We start from the raw sequence: 13916 nt of genomic DNA, 5'->3' as shown, positions 1-13916 counted from the left end.
AAAGAAGTGTACAGCAAAGGCTAAATAAAAAGAGATGAATGGAATGATTTCAGGGCTCCAGGGGGATCAAAGCCCTCTCATAGAACTCAAGATTCTCTCAAGGCTAACACCAAGACCTTCTCTGGGTGGCCCATATTCATTTGGTTATCAGAAGAAGGGAGGGCAGTACTCAAGAAAGGCAGAACCAGTCAGGGACTTCTCCAAGTAAGGTATTAAATTAATCCTTAATAAGGATTAAGTTAATCTGCCCAGGAGTGAGATGCCTGAGGCTATAGTCGTTATCTAGTTGAGACTGGAGGCTCTGTGGCAGGATGGATAGCACATTGGACTTCTAGTTGAGACTGGATCCAGGTGTCCTTGGCTGTGATCTTATCCTTTGAGGCTTTCTGGCTTCATCCACCATTACAGGTTTTAGTAGGTCACAGAGGTTCACTTACTATGAGTTCACTGCCCACTTCCAGACAAGTGGCCTAGGCTTTGGACAGATTCACAAGTAAACTTAAAAAGCCAATTGGTTAATTTAAGTCCTGCTTGGGTCTACTTCAGTCCTTTTTTTCTCTTTTTTTTGGTACCGGGAATTGAACTCAGGACCTTGCACTTGCCTGGCAGGCGCTTGTGCCACTGAGCTATATCCCTGCCCTTGGTTCCACTTCCTAGTCATCTCCATCAAACCTGTACTGTAATAAAATGGAAAACTCAGAGGAAATGGACAAATTCTTAGATACATGTGAAGCACCAAAACTGAACCAAGCTGGGTGTGGTGGTGCAGGCCTATAATCCCAGCACTTGGGATGCTGAGGCAGAACTATTGCTATGAATTCTAGGCCAGCCTGGGCTTCAAAGTGAGTTTAAAGCCTGCCTGAACTGCATAGTGAAACCCTGTCTAAAAAAAAAAAAAAAAAAAAAGCTGAACCAAGAAGATACAAAAATCCTGAATAAGCCAACATCAGTCAGTGAAACTGAAGAAGTACTTTTAAAAACCACCAACTAAGAACAGCCAGCTCCCCAGGGACTCACTACCAAATTGTAGGAGAACTTTAGAGAAGGTCTAATGCCAATACTCCTCAAAGTCTTTAAGGAAATCTAAAAGGAAGCAGTACTTCCAAAGTCATTCCTGGAAGCAAGCATTACCCTGACTCCAAAACCAGAAAAGGATCCAACCAAAAAAGAGAATTACAGGCCAACCTCTTTCATGAACATTTATGCAAAAATCCTTAATAAGATACTGGCAAACACAGTGCAGTAAATCATCAAAAAGACCATATATTATTCCCAAGTAGGATTCATTCCAGGAATGCAGGGATGGTTCAACATTTGCAAAGCAGTAAATGTAAACCACATAAACACCACATAAACAGAAGCAAGGACAAAAATCACATGATCATCTCGGTAGAGTCAGAAAAGCATATTGACAAAATTAATACACTTGTCTTTGTACTGACTGCAGTGCCTTCTTTCTTGGACCCTGTCAGTAGGTAATTTTGAATCTTTTAGTCTGAGAATCGATTCTGAGCATATTGTTAAATTGCAGATATTTAGAAGGATGGTTAGCAATTTACTGTGAAAAATTCAAGGACCTCTGTTGGTTTTTTTTGTGGTCACAGAGTGGAATTTACAAGTGTACACAAACCCCATTTGCTCCCTCACCCTGTAATATGGCTCAGGGAAACTAAAGTCACTGAAGATGAGCAAGCAGCAGATCACTTTTCTTGTCCCAGTCAAGGACTCATCTTGTGTCACTATGGGAACTCGCTCTATCAACATGCGCTTCATGGCCACACTGTTGCCAGGTTGTGTCTGTGTCCTGCAGGGGCCAAAGGGACCGTGGGAAGACGCCGTTCTAATGTAAAGAAAGCAGAGATTCTAATGACTCTGCAGTGTGAAGTACTGTAAGTGGGATCTCTTTTACTATTGTGAAAAGAGCAGATGGACCTCAGTTAGGCCCCGCGGTGCCTTCGCATTCTGTGTTGCCTAAGCGCCCAGCGTCCAGGCATCCCCGCCAGGGGGCTCGGCCCAGGTTCCAATGCCGACCTCCCGCCACAGGCGTCGCTGTGCGCTCGCGCGCTGCCCCGGAGCTGCGTTCCGTAGGGAACGGCGCTCGCGCCGACCAGGGGTTTCAGTTTCTGGCGCGAACTTCCGCCGTTCTGAAGTTGCCTGGCAAATTGGCGCGATGTCGGGGGACAGTAGCGGCCGCGGGCCGGAGGGCCGGGGTCGGGGTCGCGACCCGCACCGGGATCGCACCCGCTCTCGCTCTCGCTCGCGTTCCCCGCTGTCCAGCCGCGGCGCCGCGCCGGAGCGCCCGAGCTTCGATGACGACGAGCCGTCGGATTCTGGGGACGAGATGGTGGACCCGGCCACCCTGGAGGCCGAGACCGACTACGGCCTGTGCCGCCAGATTCGCCACCAGTACCGGGCGCTCATCAACTCGGTCCAACGTAAGGCGGCGCCTCGGGGCGGGCAGGGAGGGGCCTCAGGTGGGCAGGCGGCGCAGGCCGGGGGACGCGGGCTCGCGGCGGCCGAGCCTCATTTGTTTACAAAGTGCTCCTGCCCCAGTCCGCTCCCAGCGCATCCGAAGACCTGGGCGAAGAGCGCGCAGACCCCTGATGGGCGGGCTGGGAGAGCTGGAGGCCAGACCCAGTCTTTTCCTCGCCCGAGCTCAGCCAGTCGGGGAGAGCGCGATGCGGCCGCCCGCTGCTTTTCATTGCATTTAGCTTTTCTCTGGCTGGGCTCGCGGGCCCAGCAGCGACAGCATCCTCTGAAGACTGTCGGAAATGCAGTCTCCCACCCCGCCCGGACCCACCGAATCTGAAACGCTGCGAGGTGGGGCGTCTGTTCCGTGCTTTCTACGTGAACCTGTTGGTCGCAAAGTTTGAAAACTGCCCAGTTAACGGAGTCCTCTGAGGTGCAGGGGAGTGCAGCCCTTCGGTTTGAGGTTAAAAGGAGACCGACGTTCCTTTTAAATGTTAAGCTGTTTGAGGTGTACAGTTGCCTTTCTCTTGCCGTGCCATTTTAGTTTAAAAGGTGAAGCTGTTTGAAGTCATTACTCAGAGAGCAGAGGCGGGGCTTGGCTTTACTATTACAGGTGATAATTTTCTCAGCTACTTAGGAGTGAATGATGAGCGCGTTTTCCAGTGGCTTTTTTTTTTTTAATAGAAAACCGGGAGGATATACTTAACGCCAGCGACAAATTAACAGAGGTCCTTGAAGAAGCCAACAACCTATTTAATGGAGGTAATCGATTATTTTACGTTACCCTATGTTTGATTATTTAATTAGCTTTATGTAAGAGCCAAATTATTGACATTATACAATTCTCAGATTTATTATAGTGCTTTACAAGATTTAGAGTAGGATAGCAACTTTTATTGTACGCTTAAATGTACATGTAAAAGTAAATGTGTCCATAAGTGTACCAGTCGGTCTCCAAGGGGAGGCCGGGAGTGAGCTCAAAAGTGCTGAATTCTGGTCCATTAGAGCTTTAAAAAATAATCTTAGTTTGGATTAAAAAAGCAACTGCAGAAGTTCTGGTCTGTGTTCAGTGACAGAGGACAGGTTGGGGTACTCCTGGATATGGGTGCTGGGTCAGAGAACTCTAGGACAACTACCCAGACATTGCTCCTCCAGGCCTTTCCTGTAGCTCTGTGGGAACAGAAGGGGAGAATGCAGACAAATATCTTAGTAAAAAAAAAATTGTCACAGAATTGGTCATGTCCTGACCCCGTAATTCCTGGTCCTCCAGGACCAGAATAGTTATTTTTAGTTACTTTCTAATATGGGGAGAGGTTTCAGTGTTGTCACTTTTTAACACTTTCTCCTCTATAATCTCAATTTGTGGCTTGCTTATGCTGACCATGGCCTCCTTATCATTTCCTCATGTGTTCTGCCACATTTGCTAAATCTCATCAGAATCTTCAGGAACTAGCTCTTCCTCTTTCACCTGGACAGATCTTTCCCCTAATCTACACTTTCTTCCCTCCATAGCTTGAACTCACAGTCTTCTTCTCACTTTTATTCCTGATTCATTTACTTCCTTGATATTTATTGTACTTCTTATTAGATCTTTATAGGCAGGCCATCTGCACCCCTCAGTTGTTTCCAGTGGTTAAGACAGAAATTTAAGGCAAAATTGTTCATTCAACTGGGCCCTAGGAGTTGCTCAGCAGTAAAATTCTAGGTGCTTGGCATTCATGGATTGGTGTCTCTGATTTAAATCTTTTGAGGTTGTGCGGTCATCTGTGACACGGTACTTGTACTTTTCTTGCAGTGTACTATGGGGCTGATGGGCAGGGGAGATACAGAATAGAACCCATTTACAGAATAGAACCCAGGAATGACTCTACCCAGCAACCTGCATCTGCATCTGCTTTGTTCCCTTACTCATTGTCATTTTGGCAGTGACTCTCCCAAACTGATTAAAACTTTACCTTTGAGAACATGATGGGTAAGAACAAAAGCCGAGTGAACAAGTTCTCCAGCCAAGTATTTGTTATTTGTGTGAGGATTGAGGATTGTTCAGCACATCAGTGCTTCAAAAGCAAGGGCCCTGAGGTATAAGCCAGTTACAGGCATCTATAATTGAACATGCCTGAGTTCTCTTTTCTTGGCTCCCTTTAGAATTCTGCTTTGCAGGTGTTCTCCTATTACTTTTCATGCTCCCTGTTACCATGTCTGTTAAGGCCTGGCCTCTTAGCCCTGCTGTTTTTTCCATCTCCCCAAGCCCTCTCTCCCTACACATAGTGAAAATTCGACTTATGTCAGCACAGGCAAGATCAGTGATTAGCATGGGCTGAATTGAAGGAGAAAATGAATGTTAGACATGATAGAGGATTTTGTTAAATTGGGGTTATTAAGAAACTGGTTCAGTTACCTGTAGGATGAAAGCTAGAAGGAAAGATGGCTTTTAGGAAGACTGGTCAGCTTTGATTGGGATTTTGGTGACGTGCGTGGGGAGCCAGTTTTAGGAGATGAATCTTTTCTCACCTTATTGAGATTTTTTGGGGGGCCAATGGGAAATGCTAGTAAGTAGTCTGAAATATCTGTGGGTAATGTGTATTTTGTAATGTGTATATTTTCCTTCTTTTCTTGACAGTGTCCCGAGCAAGAGAAGCAGTCCTAGATGCCCAGTTTCTTGTTCTGGCTTCAGATTTGGGCAAAGAAAAAGCAAAGAAGCTACGCTCTGATCTGAACTCATTTGATATGTTAAGATACGTTGAAACTCTAGTAAGTTCAAAGTTACAGAATTTTATAAAAATATTTCTTGTCAGGGCCGGGATGTAGCTCAGTGGTATAGCACCTGCCTGGCAAGTACAAAGTCCTGAGTTCAATTCCCGGTAACCATGCCTCCCCTAAATTTTCTTGTCATAGTGTATAGTTATCAACTTATGTCAATGTGCAAATGTTTTCACACACTGCACCCCACCCCCTTTTTTTCTTTTTCTAATCTCCAGTTCCTCTAAAGAGATGTTAATCAAGTTAAATAGAGGAAAGTAGAGCTCTGCGGTAGAATTTAGGGTGGGAACTTAGACCAGTTTGAAAATCTTAAGTGTTCTAAGACTCTGGGTACTGTGGTTATTTATAAGGGGCCATTTCCTCAGTCATTTTATAAGTCTTCTACATCATTCTCGTGACCTGAAACCTTTGTTTTGGACTGGGCTAAATCCCACACTGCAGTGGGCAGAGCTCAGCTGGAGGTGAATTAGGCCTGGTGAGAGGCATATCTTGGTCAGTCTTTGAGAATATTTTAGAAAGAACCATATGAATATGACTGCATTTTGCTCTTTTGGATTTTATTTTATTGATTGATTGATTGCTTCATAACAAGTTTGAGTAGCTATTACCCATCTGAACTGATTTACCAAAAAAAAATAACAGAGATTGACCTTATCTTAATTCTATTTTCTTTATTTTGCCCTGAGCCAGCCCCTGTTCTAGCACAGAGAGATGGACCTTGGTATGCACAATCAATTTCTAACTGGAGTTGATATTATTAGGTGGTTATTAAAATGATTTAATATTGTGAAATCTGACCGGATAAAGTGATTATATAAAAAAGCATAAGGCAGACAATTATTTCTGCTTTGTTGTTTTTTGGTACTGGGAATTCAACACAAACTCAGGACTTCGTGCTTGCCAGGCAGGTGCTGTGCCGCTGAGCTATATCTTTGGCCCTTTGCTTTGTTTTTATTTTTATTTCTTTATTTTTTTTATTTTTTGGGGTTTTTTTCCGGTACGAGGAACCGAATTCACAACCTTGCGCTTGTCAGGCAGGCGCTGTGCCACTGAGCTAAATCCCCAGCCCCTCTGCTTTGTTTTTAAAACCTAAAAATTTTCTTTTTTAAAAAGAAAAGCAAATTTTTTTAAAATTGTGAAATATAATGAATTTAAGCAAATGCATACTTATGTATGACTCAAAGTGACTATATATTGGTTGTATATTTTTTAATTATTTTTCTAAAAATCAAGTTAAGCACTATGCTTTAAATAAAATGTCAAAATAAATTCCAGAAGTCTTAACACAGTAAATATAGAAGTTAATAGTTTTCTAGACTGGTTGGGCAAGGTCTTCCCAAGAACAATATCAGACATAGACACTGAATGGAAAAGATTGGCAGATTTGACCAGCCAGAAATCAAAACATCCTGTTATGGGGGTGCGCTGGTAAAACTGGGCTGCAAGTGGTTGAAGGAGTGTTGACTATACTGCTCTGGTCGGGACCTTGTAGCTCTTCTTTCAGAGTTTTGTTGCTTTTAAATAAGGCTAACTTTCTCAAATGATTATTGTTTATGTATTACAATTTTAATTTAAAACTTTAGGCATTTTATAGTGTAATATACTAAAGTATTCATCCATAAAAGTAAATTCAATATAGTACATTTTCTGTAAGCCAAACTGAGAATTGTTCAACTTCTGCCAGCTCTTCTCAGGAAGGAAGCTGTAAAATGAGTGATATCCTCACGGTGGCTAGGCTGCTATTCTCTGGATATACTGAATAAAGCTGAATAAAGAGGTCTAGGGAATTGGCTAACAATTAAAATCTAGCTAAACCTCCCTGTTCTGTCTTGGAGTTATTGACGTGGAATTTCATTTTTTGTTTTTATCTTAGTCCAGTTTTACTAATAACTGAACTACTTAAGATACAGAAGTCCCCTGTAGGCTTAGTTACTGGGCATACCTAAACCCCTCAGCCTTCTAGTGGGCTAAAGCAGGGTTTCTTGGCCTCAGCATTATTGCCATTTTGGGCCCGGTAAATTTTTGTTCTGGGGCTACTGTCTAAGATGTTGAGAAACCTCCTTGGCCTCTTCCCAGTAGATATAGATGTAATAGCACATCAGCTGTGACAACCAAAAATGTTTTGATATTGCCAAAAGACCTCTGGGGACAACCGCCCTGGTTGGGAACTACTGATCTAAATCATCTCATTTTTTCACCTAAAGGTTCTGAGAACATGGGGGATTTTCTTTTTTTTTTTTTGCCAACGAGAATGTACCTTTGACTAGGAATTTATATATGAAATTATATTTATAATAAGGAATGAGCCATTGTATTAAGATGCTAAAAGCTGTCTTTGCCTCTGGTCTCTTAAAGGTTTAGTTATACAGATTATTGGATGTGGTGAATGACTGCTTGTGGTTTAACTAGGGTTTTTTTGTTTTCCTTCATTTTTGTAGCTGACTCATATGGGTGTAAATCCGCTAGAAGCTGAAGAACTCATCCGTGATGAAGATAGTTCTGATTTTGAATTCATAGTCTATGACTCCTGGAAAATATCAGGCAAAACAGCAGAAAACACCTTTAATAAAACCCATACATTCCACTTTCTGTAAGATTATTTTAAAAATCCAATAGACCAACCACTTGTAAACCTTAACTTGTTTTTTTATTGTAGGGATAAAGATCATTTGGTACTGTAGGGGTGACAATCCTGGTGCCATTATTTGGAGACTTTCTAAACTTTATTCTAAAAGCCCATAAACTCTTGAAGCACCTTCAAGGATTTCTCATCTTACTTTACTAGGAAAGGCCATGAACCAGGACTTTCTTACCATGACTCTCTCCTGGTCTTTTTACTTTCTAGCTCATGAGATTCTGGGTTTATAGCATATTTCTGGTTTCCTTTATGTCATCTTTGAAATCCTTACCATGTAGAAGGAGTCAGTGCCCTACTTATGTTAAGATTCTAGCAATATATTGTGAAGAGCTAATTATTACAGCATTCTATTAGATGATCACTGACATGCATTTGAATCACTGTAACAAATTGTGGAGTTTTGTTTTTTTGGATACAGCTGTATGAAAAGCTTTTCTTTGTACTCAGATGAAACTGGCTGATAACCTTAACTTACCTTTAGCCTCCGAAGCTTGCTGAGACATTGTCAATCTCAGGTGGTTTTAAAAAGCAAAGTAAAAAAGATAAATGCCCAGGAACTATACCACTTACGAAAGAAAGGCCTGAAACAACTTGGAAGATTACCTAGAGCAACGGCAGTGAACCTTTTAGAGATGAGTGCCCAACCCCACTTATTTATCACAGTGCCAACACTTCAATGAAACCAGGAGGTTTTAGTTTAGAAAAAACAACTCATACATTAACATCTTTTGTCTTTTGGAAAAACGACACATGTGCCAGAGGCTCACCACTTCTGCCCTAGAGAAAGAATCTATGATAAATGCAATTGAAGGTTGTCTTATAACAGAAGTAGGAAGGGCTGTACATCTGTACACCAGGAAGGTGCTTAAAGGAGCTATGTGGTTGAACAAGCCTCCTAGCAGTTTTCTTATAAATACAAAGAGCAGAAAGGATATCACAGTCTTTGGTCTGGTGTCAGGTCATATGTCACTGATGCCTGGTCTGAATTTGACAATGCCATGCCAGCTGCTTTTAGTTAATGGAATTAGTTTGTTTAAAAACAAAACAGAAAGAGACAGGAAAGCATATTTTTTTATTAGGTTGGGTTCAATACAAGGAGAGTCACCTGTGCCAAAGCCACGAATTGATCGCCCCAAAAGAGTTCGGATAATACAAGAGGAGACAACAATGCCTGCTCAGGTTGGTTTTCTGAAATGTTGCTTTTTAAACCACCTAAAGTTAAAATAGTCATTAAATGATGTACATACCAGTTGGTCATCTTTTGTAAGTTTTAGGGTCTAGAGTCCAGTGCTGTCATTTACATAGTCATTTTAAGTCTTTAACTTAAATGACTTAATGGGCTGGTCACTTGTCTTTGTTTTAATTCATTTCTGTAGTTCTGAAAGGTTCTAAACTAGGACCCCTCACCCTCAACACCATCAGCATTTAAAGCTGGATAATTCTTCATTGTGGGGAACTGACCCTGGCCACGGGGTATGAGGTGCCAAGAATATACACCCCTTCTCGCACTGTAGTTGTGACAACCAAAAATATCTTCAGATAACGGCAAAGGACTCCTGGGGGCACAGTGACGTCAGCTGAAGACCACTGCGCTAAATTACCCTTTTTGTACTTTATGTTCAACCTGAAAATAGTTGATTTGGGAATGATACTCATTTACTTATAAATTAATATACAAATTATTGAAACTAGAAAATATTTTTTAACTATAAACATGAAAATGGGGATAAAAATTGCCAGCAATCCCCAACAAAGATACTCTCAAGAGTTTAGGTGTACAAAAGAGAAGAAAAGATGGTTAACTGGAGGTTGGTTAGTTTGATAATTGTTTTCTAGTTAAAAAGTATGGGAGAATGTCATCAAGAAGCAACAGAAAAAGAAGTAGAAAGAATCTTGGGATTGTTGCAGACATATTTTCGAGAAGATCGTAAGTAGGACATCAAATGAAATATGGAACAATTTGTATTTATCAGGTGTGTCACGTTCAATGAGGTTTTTATTTAAAAGACATTTTCATTTGTACATAGTATTTGAATCATTTTGATTCTTTCTTGTCATAATTTTTTGGGGGAGGGGAGTTGTGGCTTGAACAGAGGGCCCATGCTAAGCAAAAGTTCTGCCACTGAGCTACACCCCTGGCCCTTATCATACATATGTAATGAGGCTCCTTTCACCTTTGAGCATCTCATGAGAACACTGATAAAGTAACATTTTGTTTGTGTTGATTTGCTCTTCCAGAGCAGCAGGAGTGCTTGTTCCTTTTATGTCTCAGGCTAATGCTAAAGAATACAGGTATTATTTATAAGCAAGAGCAATTTTTTTATGTTTTGAAGAATTTTTTCTTTTTTCTATAGCTGATACTCCGATATCCTTTTTTGACTTTGTGGTGGATCCACAGTCTTTCTCCCGTACGGTGGAAAACATGTTTCATGTATCCTTCATTATACGGGTAAGATTTAAGATTTCTATAATTGCTTTTATATTCTTTTAAAAGGGTATACAAGAAAATCTGTAGAATGGGAACTGGCAGAGCTATCTGTGCTAAGCAGTATGCAGTTTAGACTCATTGTGCTAAAACATTGATTGGCATATTAGGTAGAAGAGACAAGCTTAAAATTTGTGTGGTTGCTTTTAGGTTTTAAGAATTAAAGATTGAGTTACTTAATCTAAAAATTCAAAATCGGCAGTGCTTCACAATTTGAAACTTTCTGAGTGCTGACATACTACAACTGAAAAATTCCATAGCTGACCACATGTGATGGGTCACAGTTCAGAACCAGGTGCATTACATATTGTATAAAAATTTACCTTCATGTTTTCTGTATAAGGTACCTATGAAACATAAGTGAATTTCATGTTAGGCATCCCATCCCTAACAAATCTCATTACATGTGCAATTATATCAAAATCCAAAAACCTGAAACACTGCTGGGTCCAGTCATTTTGGATAAAGGATACTGAACTTGTGTTTAGAGGAATAATTACAAAATTTGTACGTTTAACTATAGATTAAATAACAGTAACTTTTAAAAATTTGAGAACTGTCTTATACTAGACTAGAATAACGTGTTCTCAGAAAATACACCCTGAAAAAATTAGGAAGGGGAGGCAGGGTGTCTCATTTTCACATCATTAATGTATAATAATATTAGGGAGGGCTGGGGATGTAGCTCAGCTGCACAGGGCCTGCCTGGCAAGTGTGAGGAAGCCCTGAGTTCGATTCCTAGTACCAAAAAAGAAAATAATTCTTAAAAAGACCAAAAAAAATCCCTTTAATAATATTAGGGAGACTGGTAAAGCAGATGTGGCAAAGCTTTAACAGTTGGCGAATATGGGTAAGGATATAGGGAGGTCTTTATAGTAGTTTTATAGCTCTTTTTACATCTGAAGTTTTTCACAGTAGGTTTTAAAAAACTGTGTACAGAAAAGTACTTACGTATTCTTACATATGTAAGATAAATTTGACTTCAACCTTAGATAAAAGCCCATATTGACCTTGTAGAGGAGGCATATTTACCATTGTTCCCAATGACAGAATTATGTATAGTAAAAAGTAAAGTGTATATAACAAAATATGCATAAATCAGTTAACGAGATAAAACAATTTTTGAGAGTCTCAGGTGGAGGCCATGTCCGGTAAAAGCTGATTTGAAACCTGAGTGATACCTGGATGTGAAGAAACATGTTAGAGAAATCTTGTCCATGTTGTGTCGTTGTTAGGATGTATTAGGACTGTCAGAGATACACACATGAATATTTTTTTTTCATTCAGTAGTTACAAGTATGAGTTTAAGTTTGGTTTTTTTCTCTTACAAATCATGTTTTTGCTTTAGGATGGCTTTGCACGAGTAAGACTTGACCGAGACCGATTGCCGGTAATAGGTAAATGATGTTGTTTGGAAAAACTAGTTTTAGAGAAAATACATTTGGTATTAAAGCTTATGAAATGTATTTTAATAATGTAAATGAGTTCATTGTAGGTAACAAATTTTTACATGTTGTCTCTTGCCCAACTAAATGAAAATTCTGAAGACATGGCTTAAAACTTAAAGCTTAACATAGTTTAAAACTTCAATGGACTCATCTATATCATTGATTCAACATCTGCTGTAAAGATGAACAAAAAGTGATATATAATTTCCCCAAATTTAATTTAGAAAGTTTGTAATTGCAGTCACCTAGGTTCTTCCTTCTTTCTACCACTTCTGTCCAGGTGTTAGTTCCTTCTTTACCTGAGATTCTATAATCTTTCATTCTTACTTGAATAATTTCAGCCTTTATTACACATGTCCTTCTGAGGGCTCCTATAAAGCAGGATGTACTCGCACTGCACTTAACTTGCTACTTCAGATGTTCTCAATTTCATACTGGACTGGGTTTCTTTAGTTGGTACATAGATATATAGAGGTTTTCTAATGTTTGGAGTGTGTTTTTAAAAATGGAAACATGGATTACTTGCTACTTTGTCGTACTACAGCAACTTCTGTATGAAAGTGTGTAATGCTTCTCTTCTTAGTATAGGTTTTATTCTTGTTATTCATCAATCACTATTCAGATTACCTATTCTGGTTTGATAACTTCGATTTGATAACTTTGAACACTTTGTCTCTCAAATAGAGCCTGCGAATGAAGGAACTGAGGGAATTGACCATAACACCCAAGTTAGGAATCAATCAGTTATAGCTTTGAGTTATCGTGACTGGGAGGTAAAGCTCTGCATGTTGCTCCTGAATAGTTCTGACTGACTGCATTTGCTTAATGCAGTTCAATACCTAAACATTGTTCTTTCTTCCCTGCCAGGAGATTGTGAAGACCTTTGAGATTTCTGAGCCTTTGATTCCTCCAGCGCAGAACAGACAGAGGCAAAGTACTTGATGCCAGCTGAAGGTAACACTTGCTATGGGATAGCTGTACAGTTTATTATTACAGTTTGACAATCCAAACCATCCTTTTTTCCCAGCCAGTAAAATATGGGTTTTGCCTCCCTCTAGTGTCCCACTGGTAGATTTGCAGCTATAGAGCTTGTAGTTTGCCCTGTTCCAACATATATAGCTAAATTAAGTAAGTGAAATGCGGAAATCCCTCAGTGTTGTTCACGGTCCATTAGATTTGCTTTTTTTATAAGTACACAGCAGCAAAGGAGGATGAAGACAGAATTACCTGAGGATGACTTTAGTAAATGGAACTTTCTGCCACCTGAATTATGCTATGAAATAATCCTTCATTTTTATGAAGGGGAGCAGTTCTAGAAAGGAATCTTAGAATCAGCGAGGCTTTGTGTACTGCAGACAGCTGTGGGTGGGGATGAGGGGACACAGGTTCTGTCCGTGCCGCTCCTCATTTAAAGCTTTGGGCAAGTTACTTCATCTCAGCTTCCTGTTTGTTATAAATCTGTTCAGATAAAGGGGTACTTTTCAACTAGATAATTACCACTTTCTTTTTCTAGCTCTCATTTTCTATGATTTCCAGAATTTAAATGAGTTTATTTTAGTAATTAATACAAACTCTTAATATGTTTGTTTCTGTCGAAATATTCTGAGAGAGAATAGACATAAAGTATAACGTGCATTAAACTGGGCCCTCTCACTGAGGAGAGGTAGTTAGATTTTTTTTAATGTACATTACATGACCTTTTGATTTACCATTTGTAAACTGCTAACCAGCTCTTTTTCTCCTCTTTTTAGGACTCAAATGGATAGTGAAATCCTAAAAGGAAAGCAGCATGTATTGTATATATTGTATGATTGCACATTTTTAAAGACAGGTTGTTTTTAGTAAAGTGTAGCTTTTGATAGTTAATAAATTTGTGATGGTTGTCTTTGATTAAAAGAAATTCACTCATATTTACAAGTAATTGTACTCTTTAATTTTACTTTCTTTTCATGAGAGAATTTCTCCTTTTCCCACAGTTGTGGCATTGAGAAGTTTTACTTAGGTAGTTAATTCCCTTTGGATCGTTATAGTTCTTTTTATGCGTCTTTAGCTGTAAAGTTAGTTAGCCAGGTTAACAAATAGGTACCATCTGAAGTTGTTGTTTTTGAAGGCTAAA

The 13916-nt window shown here is 39.9% G+C and overlaps 1 protein-coding gene across 1 annotated transcript; it reads left to right on the top strand.

The window, feature by feature from the left end:
- The first annotated feature begins 2073 nt into the window (after positions 1-2073).
- Nsmce4a (NSE4 homolog A, SMC5-SMC6 complex component) lies at positions 2074-13717 on the top strand. The gene is made up of 11 exons (XM_005401917.2): positions 2074-2435; positions 3154-3231; positions 5090-5220; positions 7668-7819; positions 8947-9046; positions 9704-9794; positions 10222-10316; positions 11701-11749; positions 12485-12573; positions 12668-12754; positions 13552-13717. Exons 1-10 carry the CDS (start codon positions 2171-2173, stop codon positions 12740-12742), a joined length of 1125 nt encoding a protein of 374 aa, XP_005401974.1. The 5' UTR covers positions 2074-2170; the 3' UTR covers positions 12743-12754; positions 13552-13717.
- Positions 13718-13916: the final 199 nt, after the last annotated feature.

This window comes from Chinchilla lanigera, unplaced genomic scaffold (genome assembly GCF_000276665.1).
Source record: "Chinchilla lanigera isolate Chin_1 unplaced genomic scaffold, ChiLan1.0 scaffold00076, whole genome shotgun sequence".
NCBI lineage: Eukaryota > Metazoa > Chordata > Mammalia > Rodentia > Chinchillidae > Chinchilla > Chinchilla lanigera.
This window is presented reverse-complemented; position numbering and strand designations above follow the sequence as displayed.